Genomic DNA, 20,439 nt, shown 5'->3' on the forward strand with positions numbered 1-20,439 from the left:
CCCCTCTCTCTCTCTCTACCCCCCCTCTCTCTCTCTCTACCCCCCCTCTCTCTCTCTCTACCCCCTCCCTCTCTCTCTCTCTACCCCCTCCCTCTCTCTCTCTACCCCCTCCCTCTCTCTCTCTACCCCCTCTCTCTCTCTCTCTCTACCCCCTCTCTCTCTCTCTCTACCCCCTCTCTCTCTCCCCTCTCTCTCTCTCTCTCTACCCCCCTCTCTCTCTCTACCCCCTCTCTCTCTCTCTCTACCCCCCTCTCTCTCTCTACCCCCTCTCTCTCTCTCTACCCCCTCTCTCTCTACTCTCTCTCTCTACCCCCTCTCTCTCTCTCTACCCCCCTCTCTCTCTCTCTACCCCCTCTCTCTCTCTACCCCCCTCTCTCTCTCTCTCTCTACCCCCTCTTCTCTCTCTCTACCCCCCCTCTCTCTCTCTCTACCCCCCCTCTCTCTCTCTCTACCCCCTCCCTCTCTCTCTCTCTACCCCCTCCCTCTCTCTCTCTACCCCCTCCCTCTCTCTCTCTCTACCCCCCTCTCTCTCTCTCTACCCCCCCTCTCTCTCTCTCTACCCCCTCTCTCTCTCTCTCTCTACCCCCTCCCTCTCTCTCTCCCCCTCCCGCTCTCTCTCTACCCCCTCCCTCTTCTCTCTCTACCCCCTCCCTCTTCTCTCTCTCTCCCCCCTCTTTCTCGCTCTCTCTGCGCTCTCGCTCTCTCCCCTCCCTCTTTCTCTCTCCCCTCCCTCTCTTTCTCTCCTCTCTCTCCCTCCCTCTCTCTCTCTACCCCCTCCCGCTCTCTCTCTACCCCCTCCCTCTTCTCTCTCTCTACCCCCTCCCTCTTCTCTCTCTCTCTCCCCCCTCTTTCTCGCTCTCTCTGCGCTCTCGCTCTCTCCCCTCCCTCTTTCTCTCTCCCCTCCCTCTCTTTCTCTCCTCTCTCTCCCCTCCCTCTCTTTCTCTCCTCTCTTTCTCTCTCCCCTCCCCCTCCTTTTCTCTCCTATTCTCTCTCCCCCTCCCTCTCTCCCTCCAGGTGCTGTGAGACCAGACTCTATCCCAGAGTTAGGGGAGGATGCAATGACGTCAGTGACCGTGTCCCCTTCCATTCCCACCCTGACAGAGGAGGAGCAGGAGGAGCTACGAGGGGAGCTGCTCAGGGTAACCTTTCCTTAGACCTAAAGAGTTTCTTTAGTCTTTTCTCCCACCACGTCTCATCAGGTCTCCCTGTCTTTCTCCATATCTCTCGAAGGTGGAGGATGAGATCTTGACTCTGTCTCAGGTGCTGGCAACTAAGGAGAACCAGTTGGCAGACATCAAGAGGAAGCTGGGCATCACTCCTCTCAACGAGCTCAAACAGAACCTCAGCAAGAGCTGGCAAGAGGTCACCACCTCTACAGCGTACGTGGCTGTACAAACACACACACACACACACACACACACACTGTTCTGCAGAATCGGTTCTTACATGCTGACTAGTCAGAGGGAATTAATGTGTACATACACTTTCTTTTCTCGCTCTCTCTCTGTCGCTCTCTGTCGCTCTCTCGCTCTCTCTCTCGCTCTCTCTCTCGCTCTCGCTCTCCCCTCTCGCTCTCCCCTCTCGCTCTCCCCTCTCTCTCTCTCCCTCCCCCAACCCCCTTTCTCTCTCTCTTCTGCTCTCACTCATACAGCTATAAGAAGACGTCAGAGGGCCTGTCCGTGGCCAGTCAGAAGACCACAGCTGCCTTGAACATAATGGGCTCAGCCATCAGCAGGAAGTTTGAGGACGTCAGGTGAGGCACACACATTACATGGCACCCTATTCCTTTTATAGTGCACTACTTTTGACTAGTACCCAATGGGGTTATGGTAAAAAAATAGTGCACTATATAGGGGCCTGGTCAACAGTAGTGTACTATATAGTGAATAGGGTTCCATTTCAGATGCACCCAAAGACAGGCTCTTTTATACCACAGAGAAGCCCTCCACCCTACCACAGCCACCTTTACCCTCTACCCCAGTCACCTCTACCCTCGACCCCAGTCACCTCTACCCTCGACCCCAGTCACCTCTACCCTCGACCCCAGTCACCTCTACCCTCGACCCCAGTCACCTCTACCCTCGACCCCAGTCACCTCTACCCTCGACCCCAGTCACCTCTACCCTCGACCCCAGTCACCTCTACCCTCGACCCCAGTCACCTCTACCCTCGACCCCAGTCACCTCTACCCTCGACCCCAGTCACCTTTACCCTCGACCCCAGTCACCTTTACCCTCGACCCCAGCCACCTCTACCCCAGCCACCTTTACCCTCGACCCCAGTCACCTCTGACCCCAGCCACCTTTACCCTCGACCCCAGTCACCTTTACCCTCGACCCCAGTCATCTCTACCCCAACCACCTTTACCCTCGACCCCAGTCAACTCTACCCCAGTCACCTTTACCCTCTACCCCAGTCACCTTTACCCTCTACCCCAGTCATCTCTACCCCAGCCACCTCTACCCTCGACCCAGCCACCTCTACCCCAGCCACCTCTACCCTCTACCCAGCCACCTCTACCCCAGCCACCTCTACCCCAGCCACCTCTACCCCAGCCACCTCTACCCCAGCCACCTCTACCCCAGCCACCTCAACCCTCTACCCCAGCCACCTCTACCCTCTACCCCAGCCACCTCTACCCCTCTACCCCAGCCACCTCTACCCCTCTACCCCAGCCACCTCTACCCTCTACCCCAGCCACCTCTACCCTCTACCCCAGCCACCTCTACCCTCTACCCCAGCCACCTTTACCCTCGACCCCAGCCACCTCTACCCTCTACCCCAGCCACCTCTACCCTCTACCCCAGCCACCTCTACCCTCTACCCCAGCCACCTCTACCCTCTACCCCAGCCACCTCTACCCTCTACCCCAGCCACCTTTACCCTCGACCCCAGCCACCCTCTACCCCAGCCACCTTTACCCTCTCACCCCAGCCACCTCTACCCCAGCCACCTCTACCCCAGCCACCTCTACCCCAGCCACCTCTACCCTCTACCCCAGCCACCTTTACCCTCTACCCCAGCCACCTCTACCCTCTACCCCAGCCACCTCTACCCTCTACCCCAGCCACCTCTACCCTCTACCCCAGCCACCTTTACCCTCGACCCCAGTCACCTCTACCCTCTACCCCAGCCACCTCTACCCCAGCCACCTCTACCCCAGCCACCTTTACCCTCTACCCCAGCCACCTCTACCCCAGCCACCTCTACCCCAGCCACCTTTACCCTCTACCCCAGCCACCTCTACCCTCTACCCCAGCCACCTCTACCCTCGACCCCAGTCACCTTTACCCTCGACCCCAGTCACCTCGACCCCAGTCACCTTTACCCTCGACCCCAGTCATCTCTACCCCAGTCACCTTTACCCTCTACCCCAGCCACCTCTACCCCAGCCACCTCTACCCCAGCCACCTCTACCCCAGCCACCTCTACCCCAGCCACCTCTACCCCAGCCACCTTTACCCTCTACCCCAGCCACCTCTACCCTCTACCCCAGCCACCTCTACCCTCTACCCCAGCCACCTCTACCCTCTACCCCAGCCACCTTTACCCCAGCCACCTCTACCCCAGCCACCTCTACCCCAGTCACCTCTACCCCAGCCACCTCTACCCCAGCCACCTTTACCCCAGCCACCTCTACCCCAGCCACCTCTACCCCAGCCACCTCTACCCCAGCCACCTCTACCCCAGCCACCTTTACCCCAGTCATCTCTATCCCAGTCACCTTTACCCTCTACCCCAGTCACCTCTACCCCAGCCACCTCTACCCCAGCCACCTCTACCCCAGCCACCTCTACCCCAGCCACCTCTACCCTCTACCCCAGCCACCTCTACCCTCTACCCCAGCCACCTCTACCCTCTACCCCAGCCACCTTTACCCTCTACCCCAGCCACCTCTACCCCAGCCACCTTTACCCTCTGCCCCAGCCACCTCTACCCTCTACCCCAGCCACCTCTACCCTCTACCCCAGCCACCTCTACCCTCTACCCCAGCCACCTCTACCCTCTACCCCAGTCACCTTTACCCTCGACCCCAGTCACCTCTACCCTCGACCCCAGTCACCTCTACCCTCGACCCCAGTCACCTCTACCCCAGCCACCTTTACCCTCTACCCCAGCCACCTCTACCCTCTACCCCAGCCACCTCTACTCTCTACCCCAGTCACCTCTACCCTCGACCCCAGTCACCTCTACCCTCGACCCCAGTCACCTCTACCCTCTACCCCAGTCACCTCTACCCTCGACCCCAGTCACCTCTACCCTCGACCCCAGTCACCTCTACCCTCGACCCCAGTCACCTTTACCCTCGACCCCAGTCACCTCTACCCTCGACCCCAGTCACCTCTACCCTCGACCCCAGTCACCTCTACCCTCGACCCCAGTCACCTCTACCCCAGTCACCTTTACCCTCTACCCCAGCCACCTCTACCCTCTACCCCAGCCACCTTTACCCTCGACCCCAGCCACCTTTACCCTCGACCCCAGTCACCTTTACCCTCGACCCCAGTCACCTCTACCCCAGTCACCTTTACCCTCGACCCCAGTCACCTCTACCCCAGCCACCTTTACCTTCGACCCCAGTCACCTTTACCCTCGACCCCAGTCACCTCTACCCCAGCCACCTTTACCCTCTACCCCAGCCACCTCTACCCTCTACCCCAGCCACCTTTACCCTCGACCCCAGTCACCTTTACCCTCGACCCCAGTCACCTTTACCCTCGACCCCAGCCACCTCTACCCCAGCCACCTTTACCTTCGACCCCAGTCACCTTTACCCTCGACCCCAGTCATCTCTACCCCAGCCACCTTTACCCTCGACCCCAGCCACCTCGACCCCAGCCACCTCGACCCCAGCCACCTTTACCCTCGACCCCAGTCACCTTTACCCTCGACCCCAGCCACCTCTACCCTCGACCCCAGCCACCTCTACCCTCGACCCCAGCCACCTCTACCCTCGACCCCAGTCACCTTTACCCCAGCCACCTCTACCCCAGCCACCTTTACCCTCTACCCCAGTCACCTCTACCCCAGTCACCTCTACCCCAGTCACCTCTACCCCAGTCATCTCTATCCCAGTCACCTCTACCCTCTACCCAGACACCTCTACCCCAGCCACCTCAACCCTCTACCCCAGCCACCTCTACCCTCTACCCCAGCCACCTCTACCCTCTACCCCAGCCACCTCTACCCTCTACCCCAGCCACCTCTACCCTCTACCCCAGCCACCTCTACCCTCTACCCCAGCCACCTTTACCCTCTACCCCAGTCACCTTTACCCTCTACCCCAGTCACCTTTACCCTCTACCCCAGCCACCTCTACCCTCTACCCCAGCCACCTCTACCCTCGACCCCAGCCACCTCTACCCTCGACCCCAGCCACCTCGACCCCAGCCACCTCTACCCTCGACCCCAGTCACCTTTACCCTCGACCCCAGTCACCTCTACCCTCTACCCCAGCCACCTCTACCCCAGCCACCTCTACCCCAGCCACCTCTACCCCAGCCACCTCTACCCCAGCCACCTTTACCCTCTACCCCAGCCACCTCTACCCCAGCCACCTCTACCCCAGCCACCTCTACCCTCTACCCCAGCCACCTCTACCCTCGACCCCAGTCACCTTTACCCTCGACCCCAGTCACCTCTACCCCAGTCACCTTTACCCTCGACCCCAGTCATCTCTACCCCAGCCACCTTTACCCTCTACCCCAGCCACCTCTACCCCAGCCACCTCTACCCCAGCCACCTTTACCCTCTACCCCAGCCACCTCTACCCTCTACCCCAGCCACCTTTACCCCAGTCACCTTTACCCTCTACCCCAGCCACCTCTACCCCAGCCACCTTTACCCTCTACCCCAGCCACCTCTACCCCAGCCACCTCTACCCCAGCCACCTCTACCCCAGCCACCTCTACCCTCTACCCCAGCCACCTCTACCCCAGCCACCTCTACCCTCGACCCCAGCCACCTCTACCCTCGACCCCAGTCACCTTTACCCTCGACCCCAGTCACCTCTACCCCAGTCACCTTTACCCTTTACCCCAGCCACCTCTACCCTCGACCCCAGTCACCTTTACCCTCGACCCCAGTCACCTCTACCCCAGTCACCTTTACCCTTTACCCCAGCCATCTCTACCCCAGCCACCTCTACCCCAGCCACCTCTACCCCAGCCACCTCTACCCCAGCCACCTTTACCCCAGCCACCTCTACCCCAGCCACCTCTACCCCAGCCACCTCTACCCCAGCCACCTCTACCCCAGCCACCTTTACCCTCTACCCCAGCCACCTCTACCCTCTACCCCAGCCACCTCTACCCTCGACCCCAGCCACCTCTACCCTCGACCCCAGTCACCTTTACCCTCGACCCCAGTCACCTCTACCCCAGTCACCTTTACCCTTTACCCCAGCCACCTCTACCCCAGCCACCTTTACCCTCTACCCCAGCCACCTCTACCCTCGACCCCAGTCACCTTTACCCTCGACCCCAGTCACCTCTACCCCAGTCACCTCTACCCTCTACCCCAGTCACCTCTACCCTCTACCCCAGTCACCTTTACCCTCGACCCCAGCCACCTCTACCCCAGCCACCTTTACCCTCTTCCCCAGCCACCTCTACCCTCTACCCCAGCCACCTCTACCCTCTACCCCAGCCACCTCTACCCTCTACCCCAGCCACCTCTACCCTCTACCCCAGCCACCTCTACCCTCTACCCCAGCCACCTCTACCCTCTACCCCAGCCACCTCTACCCCAGCCACCTCTACCCCAGCCACCTCTACCCTCTACCCCAGCCATCTCTACCCTCTACCCCAGCCACCTCTACCCCAGCCACCTCTACCCCAGCCACCTCTACCCCAGCCACCTCTACCCTCTACCCCAGCCACCTTTACCCTCTACCCCAGCCACCTCTACCCTCTACCCCAGCCACCTCTACCCCAGCCACCTCTACCCTCTACCCCAGCCACCTCTACCCCAGCCTGGCCCATCCCTTGGTCATTAGCACCAATGAGACACATTGGAATAAAATGTGATATGTCTACTACTAACATCCTGAACCAATAATACTAGCTACTACTGCTGATTTACAGAGCATTCGGAAAGTATTCAGACCCCTTCAATTTTTACACATTTTGATAGGTTTCAGCCTTATTCTAAAATGGATCAAATACCAATCTTTATAAATGTTTGAAAAGAAAAGTATTCAAACCCTTTGCTATGAGACATGAAATTGAGCTCCGGTGCATCCTGTTTCCATTGATCATCCTTGATGTTTCTACAACTTGATTGGAGTCCACCTGTGGTAAATTTAATTGATTGGACATGATTTGGAAAGGCACACACCTGTCTATATAAAAGGTCCCACAGTTGACAGTGGCTGTCAGAGCAAAAACCAAGCCATGAGGTCGAAGGAATTGTCCGTAGAGCTCTGAGACAGGATTGTGTTGAGGCACAGATCTGGGGAAGGGTACCAAAACATTTCTGCAGCATTGAAGGTCCCCAAGAACACAGTGGCCTCCATCATTCTTAAATGGAAGAAGCTTGAAACCACCAAGACTCTTCCTAGAGCTGGACACCTGGCAAAACTGAGCAATCGGGGGAGAAGAGCCTTCGTCAGGGAGGTGACCAAGAAACTGATGGTCACTCTGACAGAGCTCAAGAGTTGCTCTGTGCAGATGGTAGAACCTTCCAGAAGGACAACCATCTCTGCAGCACTCCACCAATCAGGCGTTTATGGTAGAGTAGCCAGATGGAAGCCACTCCTCAGTAAAAGGTACATGACAGCCCGCTTGGAGTTTACCAAAAGGCAACTAAAGGACTCTCAGACCATGAGAAACAAGATTCTCTGGTCTGATGAAACCATGATTGAACTCTTTGGCCTGAATTGCGTTACTTCTAGAGGAAACCTGGCACCATTCCTATGGTGAAGCATGGTGGTGGCAGCATCATGCTGTGGGGATGTTTTTCAGCGGCAGGGACTGGGAGACTAGTCAGGGTCAAGGGAAAGATGAACGGAGCAAAGTACAGAGAGCTCCTTGATGAAAACCTGCTCCAGAGCACTCATGGCCTCAAAACTGGGGTGAAGGTTCACCTTCCAACAGGACAACAACCCTAAAAACACAGCCAAGACAACGCAGAAGTGGCTTCGGGACAAGTGTCTGAATGTCCTTGAGTGGCCCAGCCAGAGCCCGGACTTGAACCCGATCGAACATCTCTGGAGAAACCTGAAAATAGCTATGCAGCGACGCTCCCCATCCAACCTGACAGAGCTTGAGAGGATCTGCAGAGAAGAATGGGAGAAACTCCCCAAATACAGGTGTGCCAAGCTTGTAGAGTCATACCCAACAAGACTCGAGGCTGTAATCGCTGTCAAAGGTGATTCAACAAAGTACTGAGTAAAGGGGTTGAATACTTCTGTAAATGTAAGATTTCAGTTTTCTATTATGGGGTATTGATGTGGGAGGGGGGGAAACAATTTAATCCATTTTAGAATAAGGTTGTAGCGTAACAAAATGTGGTAAAAGTCAAGAGGTCTGAATACTTTCAGAATGTACTGTATGGAGCCCGTATCCAAATAATGGTGAATTTGCAGCAAGATGGATTGATAAATGTAAGCTAAGCTTCTCCCTGAAGTTTGCTACTGATTTCTATAAAGCATCGAGTGGAGACTGAATTGTCAGGCAGGGAGAATACACGTACTAATCTATCTTATCTTCATTGTTCATTGTCTCTACATGTCTTTAATACAATTCTTGGCCTTTACAGATTGCAGTCTATTTCCAGTTCCTTTGGGTAAGGCTGTCCCCGGTAGTGCCGTTAGTCAGTCAATTCATACGACGTCATTTTGGATGCTGCTGAGATCATTACTCTCCAGGCAGTCTTCTGAAGTGTATTAATCCATGGCTACTCTCTGTAGTGTTTATGACTATTCTCTCTCTCTCTCGCTCTCTCGCTCTCTCGCACTCTCTCCCGCATGGGGTAACTTGTGCTGGGGTGATTTTGAGGTTGTGTGAGGATTCATTCAAGTGCTTCATTTGATTGAATGGTTGTCTATGTAAGCCTACATTTCCATACAGGACTATGGTAACTGATCCATGTTGTCATGTCTGTCACCTCAACATGCTCTTTACAGTCAATCATCAATAATAGATTGATCACTGGGATAATAGACACATTGATTGAATGAATGAATGAATGAACGAATGAACGAATGGAATAAAGGATGAATGGATGAATGAATGGATGAATGAATGGATGAATGAATGGATGAATGAATGAATGGATGGATTAATGAATGAACGAACGAACGAACGAACAAATGGAATAAAGGATGAATGGATGTGTCTGTACCTCTCCATACTAACAGCAGTGCACTCTCATTCTTCACTAATCTCTCTCTCTCTCTTCTTTCATGCTGTCGGATAGCATACGCTCCCTACAGCATTCTGCTAGTATGCCTGTAATGAGGTAAGGGAACACACACACACACACAACCAAACCGCGGCTTGCTGGAACCCTCTACTCCCCAGTGGCACCTTTTACAACAACGTTTTGTAGCATTGCGGACTTGAAAAACTGGCAGAAGTTCAGGATGGTAGAACTGTGAAGGTGTTTTATGGAAACTGCTGAGTTGTATCTTTCGGTCAAGGTGCCACTGCCAACACCCCTCTAGTCTATAGGGATTGAGGTGCTTTGCTGCCATAAAAATGTATGGTTATTTCCTTGTCCTTGTATTTGTACTGTTTTACCCTCTGGACAATAGACTAAATGATCTGTGAATAGAAGAGGATGGAATGTAGCCACTCTGGAATCATCAGTAGTTAACTAACCAGTCTGGATGGGCTGTCGGGTTAACGTTTGAAAACAATGATGATAAATGTGTGTCCTTTGTGTGTCATGTCCCTGACCTTCGACCTCCCATCTCTGCTTTCTCAGAGTCCTCTAGGTGTGGTGTTCATGTAAGAGCGCGGTGTCTGTTAGTCCGTGTCCAAAATGGCTCCCTATTCCCTACGTAGTGCACTAATATGGGCCCTGATCAAAAGTAATGCACTACATAGGGAATAGGGTACCATTTCAGACACTGCACTCCTGTCTCTGGGCGATATCACTCCTCCTCGTACCTCTCTACTCACGTCAGGTGTCACTGTCTTCACAGGAACACACCCACCTTCAAGTCGTTTGAGGAGAAAGTAGAGAATTTAAAGGTAATGGATGAGAGAAGTGACGAAGAATTTCTCAGTACATTTGGAGGAGCCATAAAATATTTCTCTTTCAATATTTGGGGAGAACTTTATCGAAACAAAACAGACAATTAAAAAGTAAATAATTCATCCGTTCAGTCCATTTGTTAATTTATACATTCATTCATACATTTGTTGGTTCCTTCATCAATTCACTCATTCAACACCTGTATCTCTTTCTCCTGCAGGTCAAGATGAGTCCAACGGTGTCTCAGGGTGACTTTGGCGACGTGTTGACCTCTACAGCAACCTCTGACCCGTCTGTTGTCGTGGAGAAACAGCCAGAGGCCACGCCCATCGCCATCCAGGAAGAACATCCCCAGTGAGACCAGCCTGACCTTTCACCCCTGACCCCCAGCCAGATTGACATCTGCTGGAACTATACCCGCTTTACCCTTCTGTTTCCCCCCTCTCTCTCGCTCTCACCTCCTCTCTCCTCTTCCCTTCTGTCTCCCTTCTCTCTCTCACTTCCTCCCTTCTGTTTCCCCTCTCTCCCTCGCTCTCACCTCCTCTCTTCCCTTCTGTCTCCCCTCTCTCTCTCACCTCCTCCCTTCTTCACCTCCTCTCGCTACAAACCCCCACAGCACAACGCAACAGATCCAGCAACCAAAGAATACAAATAAAATGCTGAAAATATTGTTGTGAAATCGTAACACTTAAGTTTGTATGACTGTGTGTTTTGTATTAGAATGGCTGTGGTTTAGGAACCTGCACATGTAGAAGACAATATATGTCACACAAAGGATAGAATGTGACATAGCGAGGGAGGATTTATTCTGTTTATTAATAGCACAGAGCCCTTATATTTGCATGTCTTTTGAGTTGGAACAGGTATTTTGGAGTGTATTTTGGAGTGTACCATTTTATTCTGAATCACTGTACTACTTTAAGATTTGATTTCTAGAGAACGCGTGGTCCTCTAACACATGAAGTGATGGTCTCCGTCTCGTACCATTTCTTTGGTTAAAGACATTTGTTACTCTCACCGATATCTTCAAACCGTGTCCATCTCTGTCTGAATAGCACTAGTAATGTGGTGTAGAGCACAGCTGAGCAGAGTTAATCCCAGATCAGTGTTGCTCACACTCCTCTCAAACCTTAATCATAGGGGGGTGGTCTAAATCTGACCTCCAAGCAGTTCATAGTGCTCAACTCTGCCATTCGAGAGGGTGGGCCAATGCATTCAGATCTGTGTGAAATGGTGGTCACAGCAGTAGATGCATGGTGTAGTTATTATGGTGTCAGCTGGCCTTACCTCTCCGTTCAGTCCAATCTATATCACTCACTGCCTCACGCATGGTGGGGCCAAAGTCAATATTGGACCACTTGTCTCATTGGTTTCTGTGAGGGACTTGGCTATTTTCTCTCTGCTTGGAATGCTGAAACAGGATAGTCACTGGATGCTGTGTACTTCTCTACTGTTGAATGATATTTAAAAAAAAATTATACTCTCAAAGTATATCCATATAAAGTGTGATAATACATTTTTTACATTATGTGAGGGGATGGCTTCTGATTTAAACAAATCTGTAACCAATTTTTTTTTATTACAAACCACATTGGTGATGATACATACAGCCTTGGACACTAGTGAATATTTGGTGTAAATACATGCCTGATGCAAGTCCTTCCCTACTGGAAGACGACTGGCCACATCATGGCATGGATTTATTGAGGAAGTGAAAACTTTTGTGAGAAAAGCCTTGGTTCCACCATTAAGAATGAATTATGGCTAATAAAATCTCTTGTCCTCATTTAACCCAACTGCTAGGGTAGTAGGCCAGACTGTAGGGCAGTAGACAGGCTGTAGGGCAGTAGTCCAGACTGTAGGGCAGTAGGACAGGCTGTAGGGCAGTAGGACAGGCTGTAGGACAGTAGGACATGCTGTAGGGTAGTAGGCCAGACTGTAGGGCAGTAGGACAGGCTGTAGGGCAGTAGGACAGGCTGTAGGGCAGTAGGACAGGCTGTAGGGCAGTAGGACAGGCTGTGGGGTAGTAGGACAGGCTGTGGGGTAGTAGGACAGACTGTGGGGCAGTAGGACAGACTGTAGGGCAGTAGGACAGGCTGTAGGACAGGCTGTGGGGTAGTAGGACAGACTGTAGGACAGGCTGTAGGGCAGTAGGACAGACTGTAGGACAGGCTGTAGGGCAGTAGGACAGGCTGTGGGGTAGTAGGACAGACTGTAGGACATGCTGTAGGGCAGTAGGCCAGACTGTAGGGCAGTAGGACAGGCTGTAGGACAGGCTGTAGGGCAGTAGGACAGGCTGTAGGGCAGTAGGCCAGGTTGTAGGGCAGTAGGACAGGCTATAGCGTAGAAGGACATGCAGTAGGACAGGTTGTAGGACAGTAAGGTAGTAGGAAGGCTGTAGGACAGGCTGTCTGGCAGTAGGGCGAAGGCTGTGGGACAATAGGGCAGTAGGACAGGCTGTAGGACAGTAGGACAGGCTGTAGGGCAGTAGGCCAGGTTGTAGGGCAGTAGGACAGGCTATAGCGTAGAAGGACATGCAGTAGGACAGGTTGTAGGGCAGTAAGGTAGTAGGATAGGCTGTAGGACAGGCTGTCTGGCAGTAGGGCAGTAAGGCTGTGGGACAATAGGGCAGTAGGACAGGCTGTCTGGCAGTAGGGCAGTAAGGCTGTGGGACAATAGGGCAGTAGGACAGGCTGTCTGGCAGTAAGGCTGTGGGACAATAGGGCAGTAGGACAGGCTGTCTGGCAGTAGGGCAGTAAGGCTGTGGGACAATAGGGCAGTAGGACAGGAAAGTAAGGCGGTTGGACGGTAAGTCAGTAAGGGGGTAGGAGAGTAGTAAAGCAGTAGGATATTAGGGCAGTAGTAAAGTAGTAGAGCAGTAAGGCAGTAGTAAAGCTGTAGGGTTGTATGGCAGTAGGACAATAAGGCAGTACGACAGTACATGCTGTTCACTTGTGTGTTTAATCATAACTTTTTTCACAGATATATCTCTCAGGAAAGGGGGTTTCCCACCTCGTTGTGGCCACAAATAGTTTCTGTCAGATGATCTGTATGATAAAAAAGTATTTGGTAGAGCCTGCCAGATAGGCCTTCAACAGCCCCCTGATAGAGACTGCCAGATAGGCCTTCAACAGCCCCCTGGTAGAGACTGCCAGATAGGCCTTCAACAGCCCCCTGGTAGAGACTGCCAGATAGGCCTTCAACAGCCCCCTGGTAGAGACTGCCAGATAGGCCTTCAACAGACCCCTGATAGAGACTGCCAGATAGGCCTTCAACAGCCCCCTGGTAGAGACTGCCAGATAGGACTTCAACAGCCCCCTGGTAGAGACTGCCAGATAGGACTTCAACAGCCCCCTGGTAGAGACTGCCAGATAGGCCTTCAACAGCCCCCTGGTAGAGACTGCCAGATAGGCCTTCAACAGCCCCCTGGTAGAGACTGCCAGATAGGCCTTCAACAGCCCCCTGATAGAGACTGCCAGATAGGCCTTCAACAGCCCCCTGGTAGAGACTGCCAGATAGGCCTTCAACAGACCCCTGATAGAGACTGCCAGATAGGACTTCAACAGCCCCCTGGTAGAGACTGCCAGATAGGCCTTCAACAGACCCCTGGTAGAGACTGCCAGATAGGCCTTCAACAGCCCCCTGGTAGAGACTGCCAGATAGGACTTCAACAGCCCCCTGAGAGACTGCCAGATAGGCCTTCAACAGCCCCCTGATAGAGACTGCCAGATAGGCCTTCAACAGCCCCCTGATAGAGACTGCCAGATAGGCCTTCAACAGCCCCCTGGTAGAGACTGCCAGATAGGCCTTCAACAGCCCCCTGGTAGAGATTGCCAGATAGGCCTTCAACAGCCCCCTGATAGAGACTGCCAGATAGGACTTCAACAGCCCCCTGGTAGAGACTGCCAGATAGGCCTTCAACAGCCCCCTGATAGAGACTGCCAGATAGGCCTTCAACAGCCCCCTGATCTGGTCTGTAACTGGAATGCTGACGTCCCTTATTTTCTCATTAGGAAGGTTGTGAGAGATGCTGAAGGAGACACACAAAGACAGGGCAATGTTCAACTAAACTCTTGTAAAGAGAACACACATTGGGGATTTTTTTGTTGTAAATGTTGTTTCTCCCTTTTAGGAGGCATGAGAGGAGAATTCATTTCTCATCCATTTTTTTTCTTCTTCACCTTTTATCTGTACCAAAGCATGATCACGAGGAATCCTTAGATCCACTCTGGTGTCACACTGTCAGAGACAATAGTAATGCCACTGTTTCATAAAGGATATTTGGAGGGCAGGACAGGCTTCAGGAGGTGGATAAGAAGCTCAGACGTTGTCAGGAGGACATGTGTGCCAATGGCCACATAGATATACAGTACTATAGATATATGAATAATAGATATCTCCTTTCCTTGGTTCATTTTGAAACATACATTTTTTTTTGTAATGTCTGTAGAAGTTTAAAGATGCCTATGATACTGAGGACTAACATGACTAATAGTGAATAGAGCAGGGTAACACCTGCCAGTATAGTTCAGAAGTTGTAGATGATACAGTACATTCAATATTTTTTGGAGCGGCTGTTGTTTCATTTTGGAGCTACACTCTTTGTCTGGGGTTACTGAACCTGCATGGGATTCTAGAACCTTCTAGAACCAACTTGATTCGTGGGAGTTCTGTTCTGAAACTTCAGAGTCTACACTGGGCACTTGACACCACTCAGTGTGTTGCTAAATGTGGCAAATCTTAAATATGGCTGCCTTGAGGAATGTGGGACATTACCATTAACAAAGCAGCCTGCCCTTGATTTGAGTCTTAATGGTTAATTGGATTTGTGATAACATTTCAGTCTGGCCTGGTTATATTTAGGAAAGCATTTACACTGTTAATCTATGAGAACGTTTGAACTGCTTTTGTTTTGTAAAGTGCCATATTTACTGAATTTATTACATGTGTTGACTGTAGAGCTGGATACAAGGTTGACTCAGCAAAATGACATTTCCAGCAGCAGCACCACAGATATTAATCTGAGTGAGATGCAACACCTCTCTCACACAGTCACGCTGTATCTGTGCATGTGCACGGGTTGGCTTCACGCTGTTACAGCATGGTAGGTACGGGATCACAACAGAGGGGGAAGTTGATCCTCGCGGCTTCAACACTTTTTTAGTTGTTGAGGAAATTGACCCACAATGCCATTTACTTTCTGCGCTCTACTAGTCAACCTATACATTTTCACGCCTATATTTTATCATTCAAGCTCAGGTGCTTCTGAATGCATTGTGTATGTTTGCAGAACACGGTCAATATTATGGGTTGAGTGAGGGTCACTTAGATGAATGTGTATATGATGAGTCATGAACGTGTATCTTCATGGTGGCTTTTTACAGAGCGTGAGTTGAATAATTGTGCACTTCACTTGTTTTGGGTTAGCTATAGTAATAAAACGGCCACACTTCACTCTAGTGGGTTGACGATGATGGTGATGCTTTGTCTGCACAAATTGCTTATCTACTTTATTTGTATGTCTGCTGCCAAATAAAACATAACAAATGACACCTCACTTGTGTGTGTTTGGCCCTGGAATATGCAGAGTGTACAAAATATTAGGAACACCTGCTCTTTCCATGATGATTTACTGTAATTTAGCAGTCGTTCTTATTCAGCGCGATTGCTATGTTTTAGCATTTTGTTGTTCTTGTACTGGTCCCCCATAAGAATTGAACCCACAATCCTAGCATTGTAAGGCAAAAGGGGGTGCAACTCAATATTAGGAAGGTGTTCCTAATATTTTGTCCACTCAGTGTACAATGACAGCGACATAGTGTATTACCACCCAAAACCACCAGATAGCAGTGTGGAACAAAAACCTCACAAATAGTTTCATCCCAGATTTGCTCCAAGCCATCTGCTGTTGTATTGACCTTCATGGTCAATAAGGAGGAACTAGTGGCTGTATCTAGAGCTATAGAACTATAGAAGTGAGACTAATGTGTATCAACAAGCTGCAGGACTGTTCTGTTCCAACAGTTTTTGAAAAGGGAATATGTTACATTTAAATTATTCAGAAGACCTTTATAATGATGGGATTAGAATGGTGTTTTAAGGGAGAGAGCGAATTTGTTTCTCTGTATGTATTTAATATCATCAGGCCACAGATCACACACACACCCTCTCTCACTCTTCTTTCTCGCTTACACACACACACACACACACACACACACACACACACACACAAGAAAAGCACATGCAGATGTCAGGTAGTAGTAAAACAGCTCCCAAAAAGTATCTTTGTTTATCAGTGTGAATGATCAACAGTAGCTTTTAGTTACACAGCCTGGGCCATGTTCATTAGGACATGCAACAAAAAGTGTTACAAAACATTTTGCAACGGAAAACTAAAATGACCATTTCTCTTTCAACAAGCCCATGTATTTCCCCCCTCTCTGTTTCAGTCCGTTTGGTATCTAATGAACACAACCCTGGAGAGTTCTTACACAGAGGACGACAACAACAGCTGAATGGACGAGAACCACTTCATGGACATGACCGTCACCGTCATTAAAATGGCTGTTTATATGTACACAGCTCAGTAACAACATTCTGAAGTGTAGTTTATATGTACACAGCTCAGTAACAACATTCTGAAGTGTAGTTTATATTTACACAGCTCAGTAACAACATTCTGAAGTGTAGTTTATAGTAACAACATTCTGAAGTGTCGTTTATATTTACACAGCTCAGTAACAACATTCTGAAGTGTAGTTTATAGTAACAACATTCTGAAGTGTAGTTTATATTTACACTGCTCAGTAACAACATTCGGAAGTGTAGTTTTTATTTACACTGCGAGTAACAACATTCTGAAGTAGAGTTTATATTTACACAGCTCAGTAACAATATTCTGAAGTAGAGTTTATATTTACACTGCGAGTAACAACATTCTGAAGTAGAGTTTATATTTACACTGCTCAGTAACAACATTCGGAAGTGTAGTTTTTATTTACACTGCGAGTAACAACATTCTGAAGTGTAGTTTATATTTACACTGCTCAGTAACAACATTCTGAAGTGTAGTTTATATTTACACAGCTCAGTAACAACGTTCTGAAGTAGAGTTTATATTTACACTGCTCAGTAACAACATTCTGAAGTGTAGTTTATAGTAACAACATTCTGAAGTGTAGTTTATATTTACACAGCTCAGTAACAACATTCTGAAGTGTAGTTTTTATTTACACTGCTCAGTCATTACATTTAAATCATTTAGCAGACGCTCTTATCCAGAGCGACTTACAAATTGACATTCTGAAGTGTAGTTTATATTTACACTGCCCAGTAACAACATTTGGAAGTGTAGTTTTTATTTACTCGGCAAGTAACAACATTCTGAAGTAGAGTTTATATTTACACAGCTCAGTATCAACATTCTGAAGTGTAGTTTATATTTACACTGCTCAGTAACAACATTCTAAAGTAGAGTTTATATTTACACTGCTCAGTAACAACATTCGGAAGTGTAGTTTTTATTTACACTGCGAGTAACAACATTCTGAAGTGTAGTTTATATTTACACTGCTCAGTAACAACATTCTGAAGTGTAGTTTATATTTACACTGCTCAGTAACAACATTCGGAAGTAGAGTTTATATTTACACTGCTCAGTAACAACATTCGGAAGTAAAGTTTATATTTACACAGCTCAGTATCAACATTCTGAAGTGTAGTTTATATTTACACTGCTCAGTAACAACATTCTGAAGTGTAGTTTATATTTACTCTGCTCAGTAACAACATTCGGAAGTGTAGTTTTTATTTACACTGCGAGTAACAACATTCTGAAGTGTAGTTTTTATTTACACTGCTCAGTAACAACATTCGGAAGTGTCGTTTTTATTTAGTCTGCGAGTAACAACATTCTGAAGTAGAGTTTATATTTACACAGCTCAGTAACAACATTCTGAAGTATAGTTTTTATTTACACTGCTCAGTAACAACATTCTGAAGTATAGTTTTTATTTACACTGCTCAGTAACAACATTCTGAAGTATAGTTTTTATTTACACTGCTCAGTAACAACATTCTGAAGTATAGTTTTTATTTACACTGCTCAGTAACAACATTCTGAAGTAGAGTTTATATTTACACTGCTCAGTAACAACATTCTGAAGTGTAGTTTATATTTACACTGCTCAGTAACAACATTCTGAAGTGTAGTTTATATTTACACTGCGCAGTAACAACATTCTGAAGTGTAGTTTATATGTACACAGCTCAGTAACAACATTCTGAAGTGTAGTTTATATTTACACAGCTCAGTAACAACATTCTGAAGTGTAGTTTATAGTAACAACATTCTGAAGTGTCGTTTATATTTACACAGCTCAGTAACAACATTCTGAAGTGTAGTTTATATTTACACTGCTCAGTAACAACATTCGGAAGTGTAGTTTTTATTTACACTGCGAGTAACAACATTCTGAAGTAGAGTTTATATTTACACAGCTCAGTAACAACATTCTGAAGTAGAGTTTATATTTACACTGCGAGTAACAACATTCTGAAGTAGAGTTTATATTTACACTGCTCAGTAACAACATTCGGAAGTGTAGTTTTTATTTACACTGCGAGTAACAACATTCTGAAGTGTAGTTTATATTTACACTGCTCAGTAACAACATTCTGAAGTGTAGTTTATATTTACACAGCTCAGTAACAACATTCGGAAGTGTAGTTTACATTTACACTGCTCAGTAACAACATTCTGAAGTGTAGTTTACATTTACACTGCTCAGTAACAACATTCTGAAGTGTAGTTTTTATTTACACTGCTCAGTAACAACGTTCTGAAGTAGAGTTTATATTTACACTGCTCAGTAACAACATTCTGAAGTGTAGTTTATAGTAACAACATTCTGAAGTGTAGTTTATATTTACACAGCTCAGTAACAACATTCTGAAGTGTAGTTTTTATTTACACTGCTCAGTCATTACATTTAAATCATTTAGCAGACGCTCTTATCCAGAGCGACTTACAAATTGACATTCTGAAGTGTAGTTTATATTTACACTGCCCAGTAACAACATTTGGAAGTGTAGTTTTTATTTACTCGGCAAGTAACAACATTCTGAAGTAGAGTTTATATTTACACAGCTCAGTATCAACATTCTGAAGTGTAGTTTATATTTACACTGCTCAGTAACAACATTCTAAAGTAGAGTTTATATTTACACTGCTCAGTAACAACATTCGGAAGTGTAGTTTTTATTTACACTGCGAGTAACAACATTCTGAAGTGTAGTTTATATTTACACTGCTCAGTAACAACATTCTGAAGTGTAGTTTATATTTACACTGCTCAGTAACAACATTCGGAAGTAGAGTTTATATTTACACAGCTCAGTATCAACATTCTGAAGTGTAGTTTATATTTACACTGCTCAGTAACAACATTCTGAAGTGTAGTTTATATTTACTCTGCTCAGTAACAACATTCGGAAGTGTAGTTTTTATTTACACTGCGAGTAACAACATTCTGAAGTGTAGTTTTTATTTACACTGCTCAGTAACAACATTCGGAAGTGTCGTTTTTATTTAGTCTGCGAGTAACAACATTCTGAAGTGGAGTTTATATTTACACAGCTCAGTAACAACATTCTGAAGTATAGTTTTTATTTACACTGCTCAGTAACAACATTCTGAAGTATAGTTTTTATTTACACTGCTCAGTAACAACATTCTGAAGTGTAGTTTTTATTTACACTGCTCAGTAACAACATTCTGAAGTATAGTTTTTATTTACACTGCTCAGTAACAACATTCTGAAGTAGAGTTTATATTTACACTGCTCAGTAACAACATTCTGAAGTGTAGTTTATATTTACACTGCTCAGTAACAACATTCTGAAGTGTAGTTTATATTTACACTGCGCAGTAACAACATTCTGAAGTGTAGTTTATATTTACACTGCTCAGTAACAACATTCTGAAGTGTAGTTTATATTTACACTGCTCAGTAACGACATTCTGAAGTAGAGATTTTATTTACACTGCTCAGTAACAACTTTCTGAAGTAGAGTTTTTATTTACACTGCGAGTAACAACATTCTGAAGTATACAGTCAGTATATGAAGAGGTAACAGTCACCATGTGTTGATTCTCCTAAAGAGAAATATAATCAACATTCAACTTATTTGTAGCTTCAATGGACAGTGCTGTACACGCAGAAAGGAAACATCGTG

At 48.1% G+C, this 20,439-nt stretch overlaps 1 protein-coding gene across 9 annotated transcripts in view; it reads left to right on the top strand.

Annotated features, from left to right (window-relative positions):
* Positions 1-15,755, top strand: part of LOC106590894 (tumor protein D52) — a 42,880-nt gene extending 27,125 nt beyond the window's left edge. For 4 of the 9 annotated variants that reach the window (XM_045694938.1, XM_045694940.1, XM_045694939.1 and 1 more), the window contains exons 2-8: positions 1,015-1,139; positions 1,231-1,379; positions 1,652-1,753; positions 8,761-8,787; positions 9,421-9,462; positions 10,151-10,199; positions 10,424-15,755. In XM_045694938.1, coding sequence (XP_045550894.1) covers positions 1,015-1,139; positions 1,231-1,379; positions 1,652-1,753; positions 8,761-8,787; positions 9,421-9,462; positions 10,151-10,199; positions 10,424-10,561 — 632 coding nt within the window. In that variant the 3' untranslated portion in view covers positions 10,562-15,755. Of the gene's footprint in view, positions 1-1,014; positions 1,140-1,230; positions 1,380-1,651; positions 1,758-8,760; positions 8,788-9,420; positions 9,463-10,150; positions 10,200-10,423 lie in introns of those variants that run through there. The other 5 variants (XM_045694941.1, XM_045694937.1, XM_045694935.1 and 2 more) reach the window with 4 other exon arrangements.
* The last annotated feature ends 4,684 nt before the right edge of the window (positions 15,756-20,439 follow it).

Source organism: Salmo salar, chromosome ssa14 (genome assembly GCF_905237065.1).
Source record: "Salmo salar chromosome ssa14, Ssal_v3.1, whole genome shotgun sequence".
In the NCBI taxonomy this organism is placed as follows: Eukaryota; Metazoa; Chordata; class Actinopteri; order Salmoniformes; family Salmonidae; genus Salmo; species Salmo salar.